The 25,122-nt window shown below is 47.2% G+C and overlaps 1 protein-coding gene across 2 annotated transcripts in view; it reads right to left on the reverse strand.

Annotated features, from left to right (window-relative positions):
* Positions 1-8,161: 8,161 nt before the first annotated feature.
* VCPIP1 (valosin containing protein interacting protein 1) overlaps positions 8,162-25,122 on the reverse strand; it is a 36,668-nt gene continuing 19,707 nt past the window's right edge. For both annotated transcript variants that reach the window (XM_032959526.2, XM_032959525.2), the window contains exons 5-10: positions 22,664-24,308; positions 21,430-21,731; positions 20,173-20,259; positions 19,026-19,218; positions 17,323-17,585; positions 8,162-16,850 (exon numbers count right to left, since the gene is read on the reverse strand). In XM_032959526.2, the coding sequence (XP_032815417.1) occupies positions 16,102-16,850; positions 17,323-17,585; positions 19,026-19,218; positions 20,173-20,259; positions 21,430-21,731; positions 22,664-24,308 (3,239 nt within the window). In that variant the 3' untranslated portion in view covers positions 8,162-16,101. The remainder of the gene's footprint in view (positions 16,851-17,322; positions 17,586-19,025; positions 19,219-20,172; positions 20,260-21,429; positions 21,732-22,663; positions 24,309-25,122) is intronic.

Genomic DNA, 25,122 nt, shown 5'->3' on the forward strand with positions numbered 1-25,122 from the left:
AAGTATTTGTATTTTTCACTCAAACGTTTAAATACAAAGCATTTTACATTATACTACGAGTTCAATTCCTGGTTGGGGGTTGATTCGGCCCATCATGGCGCACGGGTCGATACAATGATACCACTTTGTGGTGAAGTCATCAGTGGCTGGTCTATGGTAAGACTCGCCCCCGTCATATAAATGTGGAACTTCCATCACTCGGGTTTTAAAGGGAGATGTGAACTGCCCCAAAGCTCATTTTCAGCAACTCAACTTAGTTTGTTATACAGCAACAGTGAAATGCTATAAAACAGCAACCCTAACTTATAGGTGCTCGCTAACACTCCATATAGTATATATTATGGCTGGCATAAGCGGTTTTTTTTGCCATGCAGCCGAGTCAAAATATTAGATACAAGGAGACCCGTTGCATTATTGATGGCATGAGAATTCAATAACGTAGCCCTATTTGATGTGGACTGAACAAAAACCCGAAGATTTCATAAGGGCTTGCGGCTTCTTTGTGACTTGCGATAATAGCACCGTAAGCATCTTGTGTCTCAATTTAAGGTGGGGTTTTTTTGTTGTTGTAAAATAAACACAACTCAACACATTCGTCAATAACAATGTGGCTGCAAACTATGCGATGTAACCAATAACCCCGATGCCCCAGCTGTCCATACAGACTGTCGGGGAAAGTGCTGTTCAAGCAACAACAGCAGAAAGTTCGCGACCAACGTCGCAGTGATGTCACCACTGCGCTTGTGCCAGGCTAGCTGCAATTCGGCGCCACGTGACGTCTCCAAGGCTCTCTGACACAACCACAAGACTGACTCAGGTAATATGGGTTGACTGACGGAGACGACGGTTCGATGCACCACCTGTGCTCCATACTGTGCTTTCTAAATTTTACCCGGCCCGGGGCTCCGCTCGTTGTTGTGAGCGTCGATCCCTCTTGCCCGTCGTTGTTGTTAGAGGGCGACTGCCTCAAACTTTCCACTGGCGTTCCTCCCCAGCCTCCTCCATAGAAGCCGATCTCAACACCACTGGTACCGGTCATCTTCAAGTCCAATCATCCCCACATCATTCTGTACCGCATCTGTCCATCTCTTCTCTGGCCCGTGCCGCGCAAATGGAGCTCCCGCTATCCAGGCCATACAGGAGCTGCTTGGGCATGCGGTGGCTGGGCATGCAGGCTACATGTTCACACACACACACTGCTGGCGTTTATTTGTAAGCATGCAATTTTCCGTATGACAAATTTTACGTGAAAAATACACGAATGACTCGCTGAGAAATGCATGCGCACACACAGGCTCACTCGCACGTAGGCATGCTAATATTTACACCACGAATGCCAAACCCGAAGTTCGCCGGTTCGATCTCCCGGGGCGGAAGTGCTGCAAACGTCCTCATCCGCCCCTTCCACCCCACCACCCTCCTCACCTGCCCACCCTGCAGTAGAAATGGGTAACGCCGTATTCAATCGATCGGCAGTTTGCTTGTGGTGGCTCAAGTGTGGGTAGATCCCACCTCGTCCAAAGAGTATCTCTCCGGCGTGGAAGAGGAGGCCAAAATATAATCTAGATCAGTGTTCTTCACTCGTATCCTGATAAGACATCATGCGTGTAAGGGCCGCCAAACATTTGAAACCATTGGGGGGTTTGACAGCAGCACGATGATGATGATGGGGGTTATAATAGGGGTTTTTTCCCCTTTTTTTCTGGCAACAAAACTGAAACCTTTTAACGAGGATTCATGTCTGCATTAACCACAATACCTGCAGTCAAATGCAAACAAAAACATACTATGATAATATATGATGCATTGTCCTTGAAACTGATTGGTCCACACCAAGGGACGGCTTTCTTTTGAGCAGTTTCAAGGACAATGCATATATTATCAAAGTATGTTTTTTTTTGTTTGCATTTTGACTGCAGGTATTGTGGTTAATGCAGACATGAATCCTTGTAAAAAAAGGTTTCAGTTTTGTTGCCAGAAAAAAGGGGAAAAACCCTATTGTTATATTTTGGTACTGGCAAAGGAGGTCTAATGATGTAGATGCTCACCCCGAGCCCTCATTACTTTGATAGTGCATTGTCTTTGAGCTGTACGCCTTTTGGCGTCATCTGATCGAGCACCAATTGGGTCGAGGCTCAAAAGAAAGCCGTCCCTTGGTGTGGACCAATCAGTTTGAAGGACAATGCATATATTATCATAGTATGTTTTTGTTTGCATTTTGACTGCAGGTAGTGGTTAATGCAGACATGAATCCTCGTTAAAAGGTTTCAGTTTTGTTGCCAGAAAAAAGGGGAAAAAACCCTATTATTATATTTTGGTACTGGCAAAGGAGGTCTAATGATGATGATGGGGGTTGTTGTCACGTGTTGTTTATTGTCGGAGGCCGCACGTCAGGGGCCGCGCTAAAGGCCCCCTCGGTGGCCTTGCAGTGGAGCACGCTGCTCTAGACTCTTAAGAGGGGAGCTAATGGAGACCCTTCCTCCAGCAGTGGCGAGATCAAGCAATTGCAGGATTGCACCTTTCACCTCCACCACATGTAGGCAGACAGCTGCAGGAGTGATGGCAAATATGTGCCTTGCGCCTGCACGGGCAATCACAGGGGCGGTGGGAAAAGTCGAGGAACAACAGCGCCGGGCATCACTGCGGAACAAACGCCGCTGTCAGCGAGTGCTGGTGCTGCAGTGGGGATTCCAGCTCCGTCACCAGGGTCTCGCTCTTCTCATTCCCCAGCCCCTCGCGTGGAGACACGAGGGGCCCACACAAAGAGCCCCCCCCCCCCCCGCCCCTTCAACCCCGGGCTAATTTCCAGCAAGACAAACATTTTCTTTGGTTCTTTCGGTAAAGTCACCACGTAGAATGAGAATAAAATAAAAAAAATTGATTAAATAAAATAACACAATAATATTCTCACGACGTTTCGGCCAAAACACAAGCGGCCTTCATCAGGTGAAGGGGACGAGACTGTCTGGAGGACAGGGGACAAGGACAGCACCAGACAGTCTCGTCCCCTTCACCTGATGAAGGCCGCTTGTGTTGTGGCCGAAACGTCGTGAGAATATTATTGTGTTATTTTATTTTATCAATGCATTATTTTATTCTCATTCTACGTGACTTTACCGAAAGAATCAAAGAAGATGAATCCTTGCAGTCACGAAAGCTTTAAATCGAAAAGACAAACATTGCAACGTTGCGCGGCTGTCTCTGTCCGAGTGGCTGCAGGTTGGCGCAGCGGCTCACGCTCGTGCCTCACAGCAAGGAGGAGCTGTGTGCGACGCTCGACTCGGGCGTCGTTGTGGTCTTCTCAGGTTTCCTGCCGTGACTAAATGAATAGATGATGACGTTTCCATCGCCACACAAGCAACCGTCTCACCTGAAGATGGCTGCTTGTGCGGCGATCAAAACGCCGTGATCTATTATTATTTTCTACCTACGTGACTTTACTGAAAGAACTAAAGAGTAAGAATGAATTTTTGATTTAAAGCTTTTGTGACCGCAGGGATTCATATTCTTGGTTCTTTCAGTAAAGTCGCAGGATACGAAAGAACCAAGAATATGAGTGAGAATGAATTAATGTTGAAGGGATCCCATGAATAGTTTCGTGCCATCGCCTTCTCTGTGCCGTTCTTCAACACGGGCTTGTTGTGCGTGATCTCCGAACGAATACGACACCGATAGCCAACTTGGGAAAATAAAATTGGGTAAAAAAAATATATCAATAAGTCCGTCCCAGTGTGCATGTGGCGTTAAACCAAAATCTCTCACGAGATTACATTCCCACGCTCGGAATGCTTGGAAAGGTTATGTTGTGATTTATTTTGTATTGTTTAAAGTTGGTAAACCCCGTGCAATCCCATGTATCCCTCTTTACACATCGACAACGTAACTCGCCTTTTAATGACCTTCGAACCGTCACTCTGGTTTGCGTACAGATCACGATTGTTATTTTATTTTGCATGACGGAAATCGCTGGATAAAAACCCGGTTAAAATTGGTTACCGGGTTACAATAAATACCCCCAAAAAATATATCTAGGGCAGTAAACATTGGGCGTTTAACCTTTTTTATGTTTTAAAACAAATAAACAAAGGGATCTGCCGTGGTGTTAATGACCAACACACCGGACTTGCAATCCAGAGATTGCCCGGTTCGATTCTATCTCCCGGTGCGGCAGCTGAAAGAATGGTGTGGAATTGATCAAATCCGCCCCCCACCCAACACACACACACACACCCTTTGTTTCGTAAGAGGCGTTCTGATAACCACGTGCGTTATAAGCAGTGCACATTGTAAAGTTGTAACGATTCGAAAATACAAAAAAATAAACGCATGGCAGGGTTCTGTTCGCTAAACCGCAGTTTTAATAACTTAGAAGCAAATGCACACTCGTACTTGAGGCACATCAGAAAATTCAAGTTCATCGTTTTCTTTTTTTCGTATGGCATTGTGAAAAGCGACAAGGTTAATTTGTTTAACATTTTTTTCTTAACGATCGTCATAAATAAATAAATGCAAAAGTTCATCATCCAGTCTAACCGATGGGGGTTGACGCAGTGTGGATTTCGGCAAAACCGATATCGCGATACTCGTCAAATTTAATATCGTATTAGTAAATAATAATAATAACTAGCATGTTTGCCAGTCCTAGGACAAAAGCTGTAATATTTACGAAACATTTGAGCAGAGTATCATTGTATCTCGTGTAAATGTAATGGCAGTGAATCTTGCACAAAAACTAAGTCATAAAACGCCTGACTTCATGTCACTGTATATAGCACTGTATATAACTGACCTTCAATTTGTTCAAATTCACTGCTCCGATACTTTATTCTCTTTTGTTTCGGTTGCTGTTTGAAATGAATTGGAAATCGATACAATATCTGCAAAATCACCGAGAAATGTCTCCATAAAGAGGGGGCAATTTGCGCCCAAACAAATTAAATTAATTTAGGTGCAGTGCTCTGAGACTTACTTATGCTGTGCTGTAGATCGCCGGAGTAGTCAAACCATTTGAATAGGAGGCGATGGTGGCAAAACAGCAGTTACATTTTTATTTTAGCATAATTTGCAAGCGTAAAGTTGACCTTGCTTTAGTTTGACGTGGCGAAGAAATAAATACATGAAGGCAGAAAATGCAGCGGGATGTGGCGTGGAATTGTCTGCTTTGCTCTCGATAAAAAGGGGACAATGGACGTTAAAACATGTCATTTGTGCCTAAACTAAGTCTCATTTCCACTCCACGTTTCTCCTTGCGGATTGACGTCAGTCGTTAACGATGATAAATTAGCCGACTGTAATTGCGGGGAATATTGGCAAAAAAATGTCCATGAGGGGCCGTCCATAAATGACGTCACGCACCTGGGGGGTGGGGGGGGGTCAGACATTTGTGACGATGTGTGACGAGGAGGGGGGGGGGGGATTTGAGAAATGTGACGTCACATCAAAATGCGCAACTTTAAATAAATATAGACAACACGTTCTACTTAATTAAATCGACTTTTTAATAAATGTTTTCTCCTACAACATCAGAGTGCAGCGCCACATTAAATACGCACTGCAATGACAATAGTTTAAAGCGATTTGAAGCATGTTTAATATATATTTTTGTGGGGGCAGAGCTTGGTGACGTCATATTTGAGGAGGGGGGGGGGTCTGAGTTTTTGTTACGCCGTGTGACGACGGGGGGGGGGGGAGGGGGGTCAAAAATCGTCCAAAATCGCGTGACATCATTTATGGACGGCCCCTAAAACACCGTACTGCATGTAACTGTAGCACTGCATTAATGTGAGTCATTGTTGCACAAAAGGAAGCCATAAAACACCTCGCAGCGCATTCGACTGCAGCACTGCAGTGATGGCAGTGATATAATAATAGGGGTTTTCCCCTTTTTTCTGGCAACAAAACTGAAACCTTTTTACAAGGATTCATGTTACTGCATTAACCACAATACCTGCAGTCAAATGCAAACAAAACATACTATGATAATATATGATGCATTGTCCTTGAAACTGATTGGTCCACACCAAGGGACGGCTTTCTTTTGAGCCTCGACCCAATTGGTGCTCGACCAGATGACGCCAAAAGGCGTACAGCTCAAAGACTGCACTATCAAAGTAATGAGGGCTCAGGGTGAGCATCTACATCATTAGACCTCCTTTGCCAGTACCAAAATATAACAATAGGGGTTTTCCCCTTTTTCTGGCAACAAAAATGAAACCTTTTAACGAGGATTCATGTCTGCATTAACCACAATACCTGCAGTCAAAATGCAAACAAAAAAAACATACTATGATAATATATGCATTGTCCTTGAAACTGCTCAAAAGAAAGCCGTCCCTTGGTGTGGCCCAATCAGTTTCAAGGACAATGCATATATTATCATAGTATGTTTTTTGTTTGCATTTTGACTGCAGGTATTGTGGTTAATGCAGACATGAATCCTTCTAAAAAAAGGTTTCAGTTTTGTTGCCAGATAAAAGGAGAAAAACCCTATTGTTATATTTTGGTACTGGCAAAGGAGGTCTAATGATGTAGATGCTCACCCTGAGCCCTCATTACTTTGATAGTGCATTGTCTTTGAGCTGTACGCCTTTTGGCGTCATCTAGTCGCGCACCAATTGGGTCGAGGCTCAAAAGAAAGCCGTCCCTTGGTGTGGACCAATCAGTTTCAAGGACAATGCATATATTATCATAGTATGTTTTTTTTTAAGCTTTCGAGACTGCAGTAATTCATATTCTTAGCTCTTTACCGAAAGAGCTAAGAATGTTTTTGTTGTTTGCATTTTGACTGCAGGTATTGTGGTTAATGCAGACATGAATCCTTGTAAAAAAAAGGTTTCAGTTTTGTTGCCAGAAAAAAGAGGAAAAACCCTATTATTACATTTTGGTACTGGCAAAGGAGGTCTAATGATGACGGCAGTGATTGTTTCACGCAACAATTTGATCAAACAGCTGCCGCGGTGCCGCTGTGCCACTGCATTAAACGGGCGCTCAAAGAGTTGAGGTGCAGTGCTCTGAGACGGAATTGTGTTCCGCTTTAGCTCGCCGGAGATGCAAACAATTGTAATTGGGAGTCAATAGCTGCAAAGCAGCTGAAAAATCCATAATAAAGGTTTTTGGGGTTAGATCGCGTTATTTATTAATGTCGTAACCCTCCACCACCCGACACGGCCAAACAGTAAACAAATGTGTCACGTTTACAAAAGACAAAATAGTTCGCTACTTTAGCCCACCGGTGTTTTGAAGAATGAATAATATCGGTTCGCGAAAGCCAACGCGTGTTTCAGCTGAAACATGTTGATTTTAGCATGCATTTTTTTTTATTTCAGCAATAATTTTGAAGTGTGAATTAGACCTACCCTCTTGTTAGACGTGGCGAAGAGCGGAATTGAAGCCAGGAAACGCAGTGCGATGTGCCGTTGCATTAATGTTACGGTTAACTCTCCATGAGGATGGGTGAATTGGCGTTACAAAAGCAGCAATAGTCGCTCCAACTTCCTCAGCGTTCGTAGTGAAATGCAGCGATACGTGAATATTTATGAGGTGGGGGGCCGCATGTGGAGTCACGTGACACGCGGGAGAGACACACACACTGACGTGTTTGGCACACGTTACATAAGGTGACGCGTAGATTACTTTATATAAGTGGCAAAGTGCAAACGATTGTGCCTAAACAAATGTTAAGTTTCCGCTCCACATTTCTTCTTGTGGAGTGACGTCAGCCGTTAACGACAATTAATGACGCGCGGAGGGGGGGTACCCAATATGGAGTGACGTCAGCCGTTCATGATTATTAATTACGAACAATAATCCATTTTCAGGACGGAACCTGCTAATGAATATTAATGAGGGGGGGGGGGGGGCTGGTCGACGTGGAGTGACGTCACGAGCGTTAAGGACATTCCTGGGTGATTATTGAAGGTATAATCTCATAATCGGAACCCCGAGTTGTTACCCGTGAGCCGAATTCTTTGCGAGTGACCTATTCGGGTAAACATAAATGAAATAACCCGGTGCATTCAGGCGAGAGAGAACGTGTTTCATTACAAAATGTCTTAGATGTATTGTAAATATCGCGGTGGAAGCGAGCGGTGCATAAGCGCGCACACACACACACAAAACTCCAAAGCTCGCCCGCCATCCAGAAGGACCACTGCCCGAAACGTCACCACGTTATATATTTTAATTTCAGACCAGTTGGCTGTTGATGAGCCGTCTCCTACGCGCGCGTTTCGCAAATCTGCGGTGCAGATGGGCCCGTTGCGCAATCACCCACAATCAACATCGCGCCGCCCGCCGGCACACTTCACTCACCGCGCGCGCCCACGTAGTGGTGGTGGTGGTGGAGGAGATTGGGAGATGTGCAAAGCTGGTGGTTGTAATTCGCGAAGGTTTGGAGCCGCGAGCGCTTTTGGGTGGAGGAGGGTTACAGTCAGCAGCAGCAAAAAAATAACCACGTGCTAAGGGTGGGTACCGATGCGTTGCTTTGGAATGCGAGCAGCAGGTGCCCGCTGGAACCATTCCAATGTTCCCCTGGTTGCTGGAATGAGAGTTAGGGCACAGCGCCCTTCAAGAGGCGATAGATCATCACTTCCCCTTCATTTAAAGCAGGTGAGTGTGCGTGTTTGTTTCACAAAGGGACGCCCGAAAGCAGTAGTGGGGGCTAATCATAAATACCAAACTCAAGAAAAAGCAAAAAAAAAACCTTGAGTTCCAACCACTTCAAGAGAAACCTTAAAATGCATTTAATGAACACAGTGTGACCGGACAGCGATGCGCATTGGAGATGCTATGAGCATGATTTTGCGTTTCTTATATGACTACTTACATTATACATTGCCGTGCAGGGGCATGCGTAAGCGCGTGTCAAACCCACCAAGATGCGTGCAGCCTTGGTCCCCAGAGGACTGTTTGCAAAAGCAGTTGCCCAGAACCTTGTGAAGTATGTGACTGGTGCAAGTTGATTTATTGAAACCAACTCGACAACCGATTCAACTTTCTCTCTCGGTGTGTGTGTGTGTGTTTAGCTGTAACCGCGTGTTGTTTTTAGCACCTTCATAACGCGCGATAATAACGTTGGCCGACACCTTTTATACAGCGATGTCTTTAACATAATCGAGGGAGAACTGTGATCTGCTCCCGTCAGGTCATGAATAAGCACGTGGAACGAAACGTCGGACATCATGCCCAAAACATACACGTGGTACATGCCGAACAACACGTGGTACGACCCGAAAACACAGCGGAGAGCGACATGGTACAACCAAGCACAACCTACGCAGTACAGGGAGCTTCAAAGATTTTTAACTTATATGGGACTATCGATTTTTTTTATGGAAAAAGAACGGATAGCACACTCTAAATGATAACAAATGTAATGTTAATAGCTTCTTAAAGTGAAATAGTCTCCATCTGTTCGCCATCGTTGTCAACACGTGCCTGGAATCTTCTCCAGAGCCCGGAGGCACATTTCTCGTGGTGGTGTTGCAAATTCTCCCCAAGTGTTAACATTTTTTTGAAGCACTCTGTATAAGCTGTCCAAAACATTTCTTGCCATGATGAGATATGACTGTCATCATCCCTCACACTCGGCCGCCTTTGTCTTCCCAGCGCGGAAGTTCACCACCACCGCTGCCACATCAGCCATACCCACTTTAGGCTGAGTCGACCTAAGGGGAGGCTCACAGGCATATGCCAAACATGCATGAGATGGGATGAGTTTAACATCCCAATGCAGAGCACTCCTGACAAGCAAGTCTTGAAACGCAACGATGGGTTCCCAGGGACAATCTAATGGCATAATCATTATTGCTAAAAAAAAGGATTAGGTATTCATATTCAGGGAGGCTCTGCACCATTATCCAGGAGTCTAACCCAGGTGGTGGAGCTCTTTGCGTGGTGTTGCTTACCAATCACAAAGCCAACGCGCATACATTATGCAGAAGGGGTCGTATGAACTGATCGTTAGCCCTAATCAAGTCATGTGTATCGACAGACTGTAGCCATGCACGTGCGGTTATACATTTTAATTAACGCCCGCACGAAGAGCATTTACAAACTAATGAACGCATCGGGGTATAGTTGTTATAAAATACATTGTACGGGACTGGTGCAATAAACCCTGCCACGTATGTAATGATTTTAATGTTGTATACAGAACCCGTTTTTTTTTCACTGCTGAATGGTCTTCGCTATATGGAGAATTATTTGTTGATGCTGCGTTGGCAATGGTGAACAAGCACAATTAACAAATGCATCTCAACACGGTCATCAATAAATAACACCGTGGCCTTAAAATGAAGATTACGTAATCGGTCGCCAATTATACGTTTCCGCTCAAGGCCACGGTCTATATCATTGACGAATATGTTGAGTTGTATTGTTAGGAGGCTAATAGTGGGCACACTAAATGTAGTAGCATCGACAATTCAAATTATGTAACGCACTAATGGACTTCCATAAATGCATCAAGATGTAAATGTAATCAAAAGAACATCAAAAGTAGTCACACAGCAATTAAACAAACCCCGACAACCCGTGTATAGATACTAATTGTTTTTTTCGGTAATTTTATGCAGTCACGAAAGCTTTAATTCCGTGTAACGATGTACAAATCAAAAGCTTTCCTTACCCTCAGTGGTGGGGCTCAATTTCAAGACTCTTTTCATCACGGCGTAGTTTAACATTTCCAATCTTACCAGAGAAAATTACGGTACGAGTTCAATTGTATAATTGGTAGTGCTGGTAATCAGCATAATACGTGCAATACACTGTATGTAGAATGTCTTAGACGAAACTGCTTGTGTAGCTACACACAAATGCAGTGTTCCGAGGTGTACTGAGGGTTTGAAGCTGTTATTTGTAAGGGGAAAAAAGACAATAAAATCACGACGAAATAGAAGGTGGGACTGGTGATGCCACGAAAAATAATCCTAATAATTCCTGTTTTCTTTTCTCTCATTAATGAACCATCAAACTCTTATCGAAAAATCCAGGACACAGCCTAGGCGTGTCTCTACAATATTACAGCTATTCATCATTTGGGTTGCGAATTCATGACACGTTGTTTTTTTTAAATCCTACAATCCACCACGCCACGGGGCTGAAATCTTTACCAGTGACCTTCACTCAAATGTTAAATTGCTTGAACTGCACATTTTCTTGGCCGAATGCGGGACGTTAAGACCGCGGGGTTGAAAAAGCCTGACACCGACATTGGAAGGCGGCCAAGGGATCGGGATGATGTTTACTTTGCGTTGAGACCTTTTCGTGCTGGCAGTCTTGGCGCAAGCGGCCAAGATTAATCGTCTTCCACGCTCCCCCGATCCACGATTCGATAAAACCAACAAAAAACAATAGCTCTCTCATCTTGTATGTGCGCGCACACGCGCATACCCAGGCTGTCTGTGCCCCGCTGCGCGGGTGGGGGCTCCATTTAATTGACAAGTTACAATGTACGATATTCTTCGGATTATAAGACCCCCCCCCGACACCCTATCCATATTTTAATATGGATAGGGGGGTACGTCACAAAATCCAGGCACGTGTACGACAAGGATTTGACACCGGTACAAGGTTTGTGTTGTCTTACAATCCAGAGAACATAGTGTAATGTGTCAATTATAACTCCAAAAGCTCAGATATTTAAGGAGCCACTAAAAGTCTTATTACATGATTCAACATTATGTTAACTTTTTTTGTTGTGCCTTAATGTTGTAACTATGTGGTGACCCTTTATTTCATACCCATTTCAAGTAATGTTCATCACTTTCGTAATTGTCACGTATTATAGTCACGTTATTAAAAAAAAATACGCAGGACCCTTGTGTGCAATATGAATGTTTTAAGCCCGCAAAATTTTGTAAATAATATTATCATCATCATCATCATCATAATTTCAACTTGTGACGCGCTGCCCGCACAGCAATTTGCTCGCTTTCGAAGAAGACTCCGAGGCGCGACGAGGAACCGCAGACGAGTGGGAAAGGCAGCAGCCACACGGCGAACCAGCGCCAAATTCACCTCCTCCCCAAAGTTCCGCGGGCGGTCGGCTACACATTAAGGCGTTTTCGACAATTTTAAGAGTGTTCACATGTACAGGCGTATGCTTGTCCCCTTTACAGCACCTTCCGTTGGAAATGCGATGCGAATATATTAAAAAAAACCTCACAGGAGTGGAATAAAGTATTTCGGTGCGTGTGAAGTGGCACAACAAAGGCATTGCTGACTGCAACTGTGAAGAAGCCTTCGATTAAAGAAGCGTACAATTCGTATGGGGCTGCCTGTGGCGCACAGCACAAAAATGTGTCGCTACAAGATGAGAGCCTCTTGGTTTTATTTAAGTTTGGTGGGGGGAGGGAGGAGGGGGGGAGGGGATGAGGAGGGGATGGAGGCCCCCTTTTTAAGCAGCACCAGCAGGTGGATGAGTGCACCACCAGGATGGAATGGAGCTGCGTTGTCCTGGTGTACAAATGCCATAGAACTGGAAGGTGCAGTGATGATAATGCAGTACAGTACATATATTTATATTGAACACACTTATATGGCTGTGTTAACATATTATATAAAACAACCTGAAACTAAGATGATCTTTTCTCGATTTAAACCAAATATGCACCTTCAATGTTAGATTTGCTTTAACTGCAGATATTCTCAATGCCAAAATGTACAGATACATTGCCTTTAATCCATTGACTATTTAGCAATGCAATAAAATCTTATTGTTTGCATCGCTTAAGAGTAGACCCAATGAAGTTGCCTTTGCTATATATGGTATCACGTGTGTCAATGGACTTAAGATTGGACAGTTCAATAATAATCCTTAATCACAAAGCCTTGAACAAATCTTGGCAGGGCATAATTTATGTACACACTTAGTAAAACAGATTATGTGGACATACGGAGAAAGTTACAACATGCGTCTCACATAGAACCAATCTGGTCATACAGACAAATGCTGCTTCTGGGCACCTATAAACCAGTGTGTATTCTGATCGTTTCAAATTAATAACCCAGTGCATTTTGCAAATAAATGATAACTTTTACAGACAATGTTATATCACTGCATGTTTACATTTACTCGCAGGGCAAAGTAATATCAGCACCCTCCTCGCAAATTTTTCAGATTTTAGTAAGGGGTAAATGTACCCTCTTATTGCATATACAATACAGTGAGATACAGTACATCGGAGAATGACCGACAAAGCACAAGCGTAGCTGTGAAAACACCATGCCTTTTGAAATCACGCACAAGGAGCCAGCAAGGAGTAAAGCGATGTCGCATCCGTGAGAAAAAATTTTTTGTCTAGTTTTAATGTCAGAGAAGATTGAATGTGTTCACCACCCACGACTCCATTTTAGCCGAGTTCGTACAGGCGATCGCTTGTGCACCTTCACGTTCCAGCGCTCGTATTCCACAAGTCGGCGTGCGCGCGATGCCACTAGTCCCATACACTCTTTAAAAAAATCTGCCATGCTGTGCAATTAAAAACTTTGTCACTTTTGCCTATGTGGCAGCGAAGTGAAAAGTACCTCCAGGTTTATCCGTTTGAATGGCTCCCTCTTTTGGAAGGCACCAAAAAAAACCCACTTGGGTGGCGCTTGGATTTGCGATCAGCCACTCCAGTTCACGAGAAAAAGGAAATTTTCCTGCGGTTCATGCAAATGCGTCTCATCAAGGTCTACCAAAATTAAAGGTCTAACTTTGCAAAATCTGGCACACAAAAAGGTTGGAAGACGTGAAAAGTGTTGTCATGGGTGGACCAGGGGCAAAAATGGGACTTTGTTAATGACACAAATGAGGAAATATTTTGGGAGGTGCCTTGAAAATAAGTGCATGAAATGTTGGCGAGACTGATGGCCTTCATTTTCACATACCAACACTGGCTTAAATCTACTCCCAGACAAGCAGCAATCACAGTTAGCCTCATCGACCCTGCATCAATTACAAAAGTTGGTTTTGTTTCACGATTGACATGTCTTACCATGCTAATACTTAATAACTCAATGGTTATTATTTCACTGCGTAGTGCTTGTCCCCCCATTTCATTGCGCGTGTGTTTTTTTTATGTGCACAGAAGTCACACAATAAACTGTTTGGGAAATATTTAATATAATGTTCTGAACTCAAAACACCTAAATGTTTCCGAAAGCTACAAATGCTTGAGCTTTAAACATTTACTCGTGAATTACAACGGGGAACGTTTCTGGGGAATTATTTTAGCGTTTAAAAAAGGTAAGTTCGACAGGAAGTCGCACATCCACAAAATTCAAAATGCCAGAGCCCGTATACGGTAAAAAAAAATAAGCACTTGACTATGCATTGCACCAGTTTATCATGTGGCTCTGTTCCATATGGGCGGTGGAAGTCGCTTGTCCCAGATCAGCATGACTCAATGTAAATAGCAAAAACATCCTAACAGCAATATTAAGTGCTAGAAGTCTGCAATTACAGTTATTCAATTTTATTATATGCTATTACATTTAGTTCCACTTTATTACACTCGCTAGAATAAGTCGCACACCAACACATTTTGGCATTTTTGGCGTTCGCACGGCCAAGCCAGTTTAACGTAAGCAGATTTTCTTTTGGCAGGTCCAAAATAGACCATGATTACGAGGCATGCCACAAGGGTGGAGGATATTTTACTTATCTCAGCCAACGTACAACTAATATTTAAAATGGTTTTGGTTACCAAATTTGCTCAGTGAAGTTGGCCAGATTGGCATGCGGAAGTACGAGTGGCTTGCAATCGGAAGGTTGCGAGTTAAAATCTTCGTGAGCAGTTGGTTCAGCCCATCGTCCTCCCAGGATCAAAATAGCTATGCACTCAGTGATGAAGTCAACAGTAAAAACTAAACATTGTTTTTATTTTACGAGGTAAAGCCCAATGAGCTATATAGCTTTTTCAGAAGTGACCTGGCCACAAATAATAGCTCAACGAAGTGGTTTATCACGTGGAAATTTATAGCAGCCAAATATTCTAAACGCACGTTTCTAAATGTGGAGGGAAAACACAGAGTGGTTGCCCTATTGGGTAGACTTGCCCCTGACATAGGGATGTGTAATTTCCACCACCAGCTCAGCACTGTAAAATTGGATGAGAAGAAACTAACTTCGAACTGGGCAAAAAAATTAACCGATCCAGTGAACAGCGTCGGCGTGCGTGTGCAATTCAATTCCAGCATGTTACCAAGGTGGCATCTCTAAACGTCGATGGCTATGATGATGGCTTCACGGGTAACCCCTTCCGACTTCGACGTCTCATCCCAGAACCAGCGTCGTGAAAGCCGGCCGAGGCTGTTCAAACGTGCGTCATGTGAACCAGCGCGGCCAAGCGTGAAGCAATCGGCAGAAAACGATGTTGGGTGAGAGCGCACACAAACTGTGTCCGGAGCACCCCCAACGCAGGCTCGGGTGAAAGTGCGCACTTGGGATCGTTTAAATAATGTGCAACATCCGCAACGTTTGCATTCAAAGCGCAGGAATGGGTGGGAGGGATTGGGGTGGGAGGCAGGGGAGGTGGTGGGTGGGTGGGTGGGGGGGAATAATCGCACATACCCTGTAACTCGCCAAATGACGAGACGCACCAACACACGCCGCAGTGCCAGAAACGTAACACGCATAGCGACTTCCCCGTGCAAGTTCCTAAATCAGACGATAGAGCTCAAAATAAGTTAGTGATTCAAAAGTAAACCAATCGGGGAATTAGAAAAGTAATGAAATAAAAAAGAAATACAAGTTTATTTATGTAAACCAAAAGAAATACTTAATTTACAAAATTTAAATGAGATTTAAATGGTAGTGAAGCGGTCAGTCAAGCAGTGACGGGTCACTATCTAGTCTTGTCTTGGTATTTAAGCCTCGTTCGGAAATTATGAAAATGCATCGAAGTCTATGGCTATCCAGCTGCACTTTTCTGATCCTCAAGATTCTCGGGAAGCTTAAAGTCATGCAGAAGGCACTCACTGCACTATACACGCTTGTTAACGGCATCCAACACGCCAGCCACCTCACACACTCGTGCGCTGTAATTATTTTTTCCATATATATAGCGTATGTATAGTAGAGAGATATAATGCGTGTAGCTCGCTTGTGTTCCGTTTTTACGTGAATTCCATGTGCGCTGGCACAGCGGCACTGCCTGCATCCTGGCTCTCCATCTCCTCCGGTTCCTCATCCGCCACCATCTTCCGCTCCGTCTGCCTGGGTCTTGTCACCACCTCCTCCTCCTCCTCCTCCTCTGCCACCGCCACCGCCGGGTGGGGGTCCATCACCTCCATCGGAGTCTCCACCGCCACGCCGGCGAGCGAACTTTCGCCGTCTCGCCCGTCGCTGCAACCTTTACCATCGCTTTCAACTTCAGCGACTTCGTCGTCGTTATCGTCGTGGTCGTGGTCGTCGTCGTCGTCGTCGTCTTCTTCTTCACCAACTTGAGTGGCTGCTTTTCCCAAAGGCTCCGACAGTTTGTTGAGAACTTCCGGCTGGGTGAGGTTTCCCGATTTTCGCTCCGTGCGCTCCTGCCGCACGCTCGTGTCGCCGCCGCCGCCGCCGCCGCCGCCGCCGCTGTTGTCGAAGGGAGCGCCGGTCGCGCTAGCCTGAGCCGGAGAACGAGGAGCGGCTGACCGCCGAGAGCCCGGTGGAATTTGCTCGTCCCTGTTCATCATGTGCTTCTCTACCGACGCCTGGATCGCGGAGACCATCTCGAGCAGGCGCTGCCGCTGCTCCCCGATGGCGGCCTGGGAGATGGAGCTGCCGGTCGTGGCGCTACCGTCCGCCTGTGAGGTCGCGTCGGTGTGGTGCGTTGTGAAGCCTGGGCCGACCCGGACCGCGCGCCCCTCCGACTCCCTTGGGGCTGAACGACAAACACAAAATACAAAAGCGTGAAATTAATTCAGCAATAACTTTTTCTGTCGTTTCATAACCTTACTGCAATTGCGCTATATCAGCTTCACATCATGTAACAAAGTATATACGGAAAGCGGTGATATTTCCCCCTGCATTAAGAGAACTGCCCGCAGAAGCAGCACTCGCAGAACAATTATAATTTTTATCCGGATAAAATATTCGTTACGTGTCAATCAAAACAAAATGTTTGGTCCTCACAGATGGATATAGGCATAATTAAAAAAATAGCAACACATACTTTACATTGTACAGTGACTCACGATTGTGTTTTGATCATCAATCGCTACACCTGAGAGTCAAGTTTTTAATAAGAGCCGATGCCTGAATTAACACCGAGACACTCAGCGGCGCCGGCTTCTGCTCCGCGGTCCGCCGCAATATTGGCATCCCGAGCCACCCGGCACTGTCCCAAAACAAACCTCGTGCGGGCGACGATGACGAGGATAAGGAGCCCCCTCCACTGCCAGTCGCTCTGGACGACAACGCGCCGGGCGCTTGCTGCGTTGGGGGAGAATGCGCCGGTGCCGACACCAGGCTGTGCCCCTTGCCGTGGAAGGCGTGCACGTTGTGCTGCTGCTCCGAGCGGCGAACAATGGCTCCGCCGCTGCCAAGCTTCATGCCGCCGCTGCCGCTACTCCCGCCGCCCTGTCCTCCGTGGTGCGAAGGGCTACCCTCGCGACTCCTGAGGGTTTGTGACCGGCAGTTGCACGGTGGTGGACAAAGGGTGGGACAGATTGGGGGGATTGAAGAGGTGTTAATACTTTTAAGATAATAGCTGGCACCACGAGTGTCACATTATCGGCTGATAACATTTATTGTGTCAATTCCTTTGTGATAATTTGTCCGTGTGGAAGGAAACCAGATTGCACGTAGAAATGGACTTCCATATGATGTTGCTAGGTCATCATGTAGGTCTCTGTCTTCCCACCTTGCACGCAAATTCGTATCAGTATTTTTGCGGTATTATGTGTGATTCATGTGCACATACATTTCCTTCAAAATAACAAATGGCACAAGTATTTGAGATATTTATACATAAAGTGCATGTATCGTGAACACCAACTTGAAGACGTCTATTAAGGTATTACAATTGCAGGCCTACATTCTCTTTAGCTGAATAACAATACGCCAGACAATGGATGAGTTCCGCAAAAAACTCCCGAACCTTATGGGTCACTAGCTAGCTAGTGGATGGCCACATAGCAAGCGGGTTAATGAACCCATCGGTGTGGAACTTTAAAGTGTCATATCATCTGCATGCATGGACTTTCTCTGGGTACTCCAGGTTCATCCCACAATAAAAAAAATAAACTTTTCTTAAAAAACGTTTTTCCATACATCCCGATGCAGGACCCTCCTTGTATTGTCATGAGGCCTTCGGATTGATGGACCAGAACCAGTAATCCTCCATTATCTATTTCTGTCACGGACAAGCTGTTGGAATTGAATTCAGCTTTTGTGGACACATAGATGTGTATCTGAGTATCTCCACACAACACACGCTAAAGAACCAACTTTTTTGTAAACAGTTTCTAAGCAAGGGTCCAAAGCCCAAAAACATCAAGCGTCCAGTAACACACAGCACTATAAAAGCTGTAATATATAAGAGTGAACACGTTTCTAGACTTGAGTAAGGTTATAAGAGCTTGAGAAAACGGATGGGAAGGAATTCTGAAATCAAATCGTGCGAGCAAATAAGCAGAAAGTGCCTGCAGTTTAGTGAGTGGGTGGATGAGTGGGTGGATGAGTGGGTGGGTGAGTGAGAGGGTTAGTGAGTGGGTGAGCATGTGAGTGAGTGATAAGTGGGTGAATGTGTTGTTGTGACCTACAGTGTGGTGGCTGAACACAGTGCGGGTGAGGACGAGATGAAATATCCTGGTAGACCGAGCCCTCGACATCGGTGGAAGAATCAACGAGCGAAGTGCACGGGAAAAGTAACCATGTTCGTAGCAAAAGAAGAGTAATAAGATAATAAGGTGACTGACCGCCGGTGAGCGAGCGAGCGAGCGAGCGAATCACCGGGGCGAATCGGTGAGAACCGGGCATCGTCAACCGCGTCGCTCAATCGTGGCCCTCAATCATGCCCCACGTGTTGCGGGACACAAAGGGGTGGGCAACGTGCCTGCTCCACGCGGGCGTGCGGTCGTGGCGCGCTCGCGTCTCCAGGGCGGCCGCGACGTCACGGTCCAGCTCGGGCCCCACGGGGAAGTGGCCGCCGGGCTCCAGGCATAGCTCCAGGCGGTCGGCGTCGCCGTTGTACACGAGGGTCCGCCCCGGCAGCTCCGGCAGCGTCACGTGCTTGCCATCGACCAGCCCTGTTGCCATTATCGTCGCTCACGTCAACAGTTGATCATGCTCCCGCCCCAAAAGGGAGGAATAAAACCCGTACGTACGTGTGAATTCCCAGGATGCATTTGTCCTCGGAGGTGTTTAATTAGCGAAAATAAATGTTACCTTTCGAGTTGCACGGCAGCCAAATTAATCAAAGCACAACCCCTGAATCGATTTTAATTGAATTCAAATAAACAGTGCATTGGATTTGTCTGGTTTTCTAAAGGGCAGGTCCATAACAACGACGTACCTTTATACTAAAGTGTAATTCATTTTGGCTCATCTTTTACGAAAGTCATCGGGAATCCATGTTACAGACAAACATTCGGACAGAGATAATGCATTAACGCTTTCAAATTTCTTTGAAAATCATTAAAAAGGGCTGATTTCGCAGTTGCTAGGGATACCCCTGAAAAACACACGAGTAGCCCTTTGTTAATGCACTGCCAGATAAAGTTCTCCTCATGCCGCATCCTGCATCAGGATTGTTTGACCATACTTCACTACACTGGTCAGTGTCGTTTTGCAGAGGGTGCGGGTGTCCGGGCATCAGTTCAGAAATAATTTTCCACTGATATTAACCCTGGCTGGGAATCCAACTATGTCACCAGATTCACGGCAAATTCCACTAACCATGACATTGCCACTTGGCCTGGTAGGATGGGGATGGTTTAGTTTAATTTGTATGTTTGGGCGATTTGTTTATCTTTCTTATACTCTGCACTACTATCATGTTTTTTGTATTGTTTGTTGTTGTATCGTTCTTACCAAACCCCCTACTAGAGATCTGTGAAAAAACTGCATTAAAGCACATCATATTCCTCCAGTATAAATATTCAGATTCTGATAGCATCTTTGTTTCATCACTAAGCTTATACATTCACGATCCCACTGCAGTGCGTGCCTGCACAACAGCCACAGGCAACCAGGGCACGCACCAATGTCATTCCGCACTTTCTTGTAGAAAACCCCTCCTTGCTGAAAGAGGTAAGGCATCTTCTTCACGTACGACCACATGTCCTGGCCTGCAAAACAAAGCAGCAACCGCAGCAGCAGCAGCAGCACAATTATTGCGGAAATGCACATTTCCCGCAAACCATGTTCTGCAATTGAAACACTAAAATGATTTTTTTGGAAGGGGGAGGATAGAATGAAAGACAATGTGTGCAGAGGTAGGGGAGTCGGCAGTGTGGATGACCGGGGTGGGGAAGAGTTTCAGCAGCAAAGAAGGAGTGACGCTGAGTTCATGACCACGGGGGTTCATCTAGACAGTACCGCACACACCAGAAGTGAAAAGATAAGGGAAAGTGAGAATGTGAGAATGGCATACTTGGGAATGGCTGGGGTTAAATAAACAGCAAGAGGGCAGAGCACACAGCAAAACCAAACTACACCAGCCCCATTTGAAAATCTAAAAAGTAGGTGTAAAACCATGGTCACACTAGCCAATCAAACGTGACCTATCTCCAACACCCTAACCAAACCATATCAACCAAACACTAGTCCCACCTCTTATTCTAACCACATTAGCCGAACAGACCCTACCCACTAACTTCAACCATAGCCTGATGAGCAACCACATTTGCCAACCAGACACTAGTCCTATTAATCATCATCCTCAATCATGATCTCTCACACGTTTGATGAAGCGCTCGCCATGCCATCACCATCCATAATGGTCTTGTAATGCCACAATCAACATCGCTCCTGAACATGCACTCACCTAGTCTCTCCATAAGGCGTTTTCTCTCCTTTGGCTGATATTACATCACCAGTCTCGTCCATCAGCCATTATCATTTGTGTCCTGCCAAATTCATAACCCTAACAAAACTAGTCAACCAGACACTATCCTGACCCCTAACTCTAAACAACTGAATACATCAGCCAACCAAACCCGTAACCCCAACCGCACTGGCAGAAGAGATACCATTCCTACTCATAACCCGAACCAAACTAGCCAAGCAGACCCTATTCCTACCGCAAGTCCTAACTAAATAACCGTACAAGCCAACCAGACCCGGGACTTATAACTAACCGTCACCTAGATTAACCAACACGAGCCATACCCCCAGGCCACACTAACAAGCCAATAGGCCAGTGCGCCTCCTTACCATACTTGTTAATCAGAACAAAGCTCTGCCCGTAACTTCACGATCCCACTGGCCCCCCACATCTGTGCCTTCGCCTTGCCCACCGGTGAGGGTGACGAGTAGGTGCAACGACGACATTTCCAGGTCGATGTTTTCCCGATTGTCGAGCTCATCGGCCGACCCAGCCGGCCTGGCCCTGCCGGCCGGCGAGGGCGGACGAGCGGGGCCCCCGCCCGCGGTGACGTCGCGCCGCTCGGCCTGCCCGACGGGGCCGCTCCGGGGGGCCTGCGAGTCACCCGCTGGCGCGAGGGACTCCACGGAGATGCGCTCGCCGTGCTGCAGTGGCAGCGGCCTGTCCTCGTCGCCCGGAGCCGGCGCGCTCAGCTCGCGGGGCGGGAAACCGAATCTGCGGTCAGTCACGGATTGCGGGGTGGGGGGGGGGGGAAACGTCATCATTTTTTGGCGAGTGTGTTCCTGCAAAAACATCACACTTCCGCATTAAGAATTATTTACCCGGCAAAGCCTCCTCGAGTCTCAAGATGCTCTTTCAGGAGCGTTCTGCGTGAGGGATGTCTGATTATTACCACAAATGAGCACCTGTCACGTGGGCGGAAACTGGAGTATTCTGAGAGGATATAGGCATGCAAATGGTTCGGCATGTAAAGTTCTGCAACGGATGGCTTTTATGAACCTACTTGCTATACTGCCATCCACTGGCCAGCTCACAGCGCATAAGGTTTGGTAGTTCACTGTTCTGCACAACCCATCATCCTTTGCCATGGTTAACAGGTGGGCACCACTATGCCTGGCGTATTGTTATTCAGCTCAAGAGGATGTTGGCTTGTCATGTGTATTGCCTTCATAGACGTCTTCCAGTTTGTGTTCATGATAGATGCATTTTTTAAATAAACCTACTACACATACGAGAGTGACACTCACCACCTTCAGCCCCTGACCCTCTTCATAGCCTCACAGCTATATAATTTGTCCAGCACTGGTGGTCACCCATCCACTTACGAATCGGGCTCAACCCCAGTTATCTATCGAGATTCAATGAGCTCCAGCGCATTTAAGGTGCTGATTAATTTTATCTCACAATTTTACCACCTGCAGGATTCACCACTCTGATGCAGATTGCCATTTTAAAATTTCGATTCCCTCAAATAAGTTTCCAACTGGGTTCGCGTGACATTTTAGCAATGCTTGGAATCCCTTGAATCTATAACACCCGTGAAATGAACAGGCATTCGATGAATGATACTTAGGCGGTCAAAGAATGCCCATCATTTCCTTAATCTGTGCTCCTCAAGCTGAATAACGCCTCACTGGGAGTCTCACCGGATGCGCTGCTCCGTCACGGGGATGCCGAACTCCCGCTCCACGCTGGCGCGCAGCTCGGCGAATGTGGTGCTGGGAAGCAGCGTGAGCGTCGCTTGTCTCCCGTCCGCCGTGGCCGCCCGGATTTTCTTCTCCGGTTCCGGGCGGACCGCCGTTTTTCCGGAACTCGCACCGCCATGAGGAACTTCGTCCAGCACCGCCGTGGTCGTGACCTCCGTGGGCAATGGCTCCTTAGTCTCCTTGCCTTTTTGCTGCTGATGATTCTGCTGCTGCTGCTGCTGCTTGATACGGTCAGTAGCTTTGCGCTGAGCAGAGGGAGCCTTGTCCGATATTCTCCTGGCCACGTCCTGCTCCGCTTGGCTCATCGTCAGCTCCTCCCGGTGCAGCGTCCGCCCCTTAGGCCCCGTCAGGATGATCTTGGATGGCGGTGCTTGCTCCGCATCCGCTTGCATTCTAGGGCTCTCGCAGCTGACGGCCATGCTGCCCTCCTCGGGCTGCCCATCCTCAGTCCGTTCCACTCCGACATCGCCCAACGCCCCGCAGCTCCGTTGACCACTGCCATCGCTCAGCGACACGGGCTGCCGCTGCTGCCCGTCAGCGGTCCTCTTGGCGGTCTGCCGCAGGATGGCATTGACAACCTTCTGCACGAGCAGCTCGCTGCCGAACTCGCCGGGAAAGTGCTTGGCCACGAGCTTGGTCGCCTCCGCGTAGGCATTGCTGTTCAGCGACGCGTCACTCTCATGCTGGAACCAGTAGACGATCTCGCGCACCGTGCTTCCGCCCCACTCCAGCGTCACGGGCAGCTCCTCGGGCAGCCTGTCGTACTCGCCGCCGTCCCAGAAGTGTTTGAAGCCGCAGTCGCAGCGGCCCACGCTGCCGGTGCCGCCGCCGGAAGCCGTCCGCGTGCGGTCGCCGTTCTTGTAGAGCACCGCACCGTCGCCCGACACCACCTTACGCACGGCACTGGCCCCGCACCAGGCGCAGCGCGGCAGCTCGCTCTCGCCGTAGTCGGCTTCCAGGCAGCCGCCGCCGCCGCCGCCGCCGCCGCCGCCGCCCTCCGCCTCCCCGTCCACGTACGAGCACACGACGCCGAAATGCGGAAAGCTGTAGGAGCGGTCGGTGCGCAGCAGCCCGTGCGAGCGTCGCGCCAGCTCGTACAGCCGTCCGCCGGGCGCCAGCCACTCCGCGGGCACGTCGAACTCCAGCAGCGCCTCGCACGACAGGCAACGGTAGAGGCGGCGCTCGCGCAGCGCCAGCGCTGTCGCTCCTGCCACGTCCGCCTCGTCGGGCCGCCGGTACACGTAGTGGCGTGCGTCGGCCACGAGCGACGGGCAGAGGCCGCCGTGCCGCTTGGCGTACACCTCCTCCATGGCGACGACGAGGCGACGCACGTAGCGACCCCGGAGAGGGCGGCTGCCGCCCACGGTGCACGAGCCGTCCTCGTCGAAGTCGACGTAGCGGCGCAGCAGGGCCTGCGGCACGCCCCACGCCTTGGGCACGACGAGGCCCGGCAGGCGGGGCGGTGGGCGGCCCAGCACGCCCACGAGCGGGATGTAGTGGTTGCGGTCGGCGCTGCTCCACGCCACGCACAGCGGCTCGTTCAGCCGGCCGTCGTGGCCACGGCACAGCCGCTCTTCGACGAGGCCTGGACGACGAGAGGGTGGGGGGGGGGGGGAGCAAAGACGACGGAAGAGTGGAATGTTGAGGTTGGAGGAGGGGGGAGTGTTTTTTTTTTATTGGAAGTTGATAAACACAGGCCCAAACTCTAGTAACACCTTAAATTAAGCAAGGTTATAGAAACTTGGCAAATGAGGGAATGTAAAGTATTTTTTAAAACTGTGCTATAAAAGAGAATGTTTCGTCCTGAAACATTAAAGATAAACATAGCATGGACAAAACAAAACGGTACATATGTCAGACCACATCATTGACATGGGTGGAAGTACCCAAAAATAAAATTAATAAGACCATGGTAGTAGCAATAAAATAGGGATAAGTGACTGAACAACATCAATATTGGCAAGGGTATAAGCTGTGGGTTAGGAACAGACATGGATATAATGACATCTATGGCGAGAATGGCAGAAAAAATATTTAAGAGCTAATAGATTAGCATAAAATAATTATAAAAAATGCCTTTATAGTATGTGCACATATGGGCTTGTGATGGGTGTTGGTGGAGCAGTGGTTACAGCACTGTACTCTGAACCCAGTAACCTGGGTCCAAAGCTTAAATACAACGATGTATAAATAGTTTCATGAATTTATGTGCCTTAGCATAGGTGCTCACTAACAGCGCTTGCCCTAGGAGTCTGCATGACTACAGACCGTGTGATCTTTGAGCTTTTTTGCGTATTGTGAAGAGTAGTTGTGTAGTGGTTAATGCCCTGCACTCTGAACCAGTTGACAAGAGCCTAGTGACCTGGGGTTTAAAGACAACTGGCCAAATCAGTGACACA

The sequence above is a fragment of the Petromyzon marinus genome, chromosome 23, assembly GCF_048934315.1.
Source record: "Petromyzon marinus isolate PM22_M1 ecotype Great Lakes invasive population chromosome 23, UKy_Petmar_22M1.pri1.0, whole genome shotgun sequence".
NCBI classification, from domain to species: domain Eukaryota; kingdom Metazoa; phylum Chordata; class Hyperoartia; order Petromyzontiformes; family Petromyzontidae; genus Petromyzon; species Petromyzon marinus.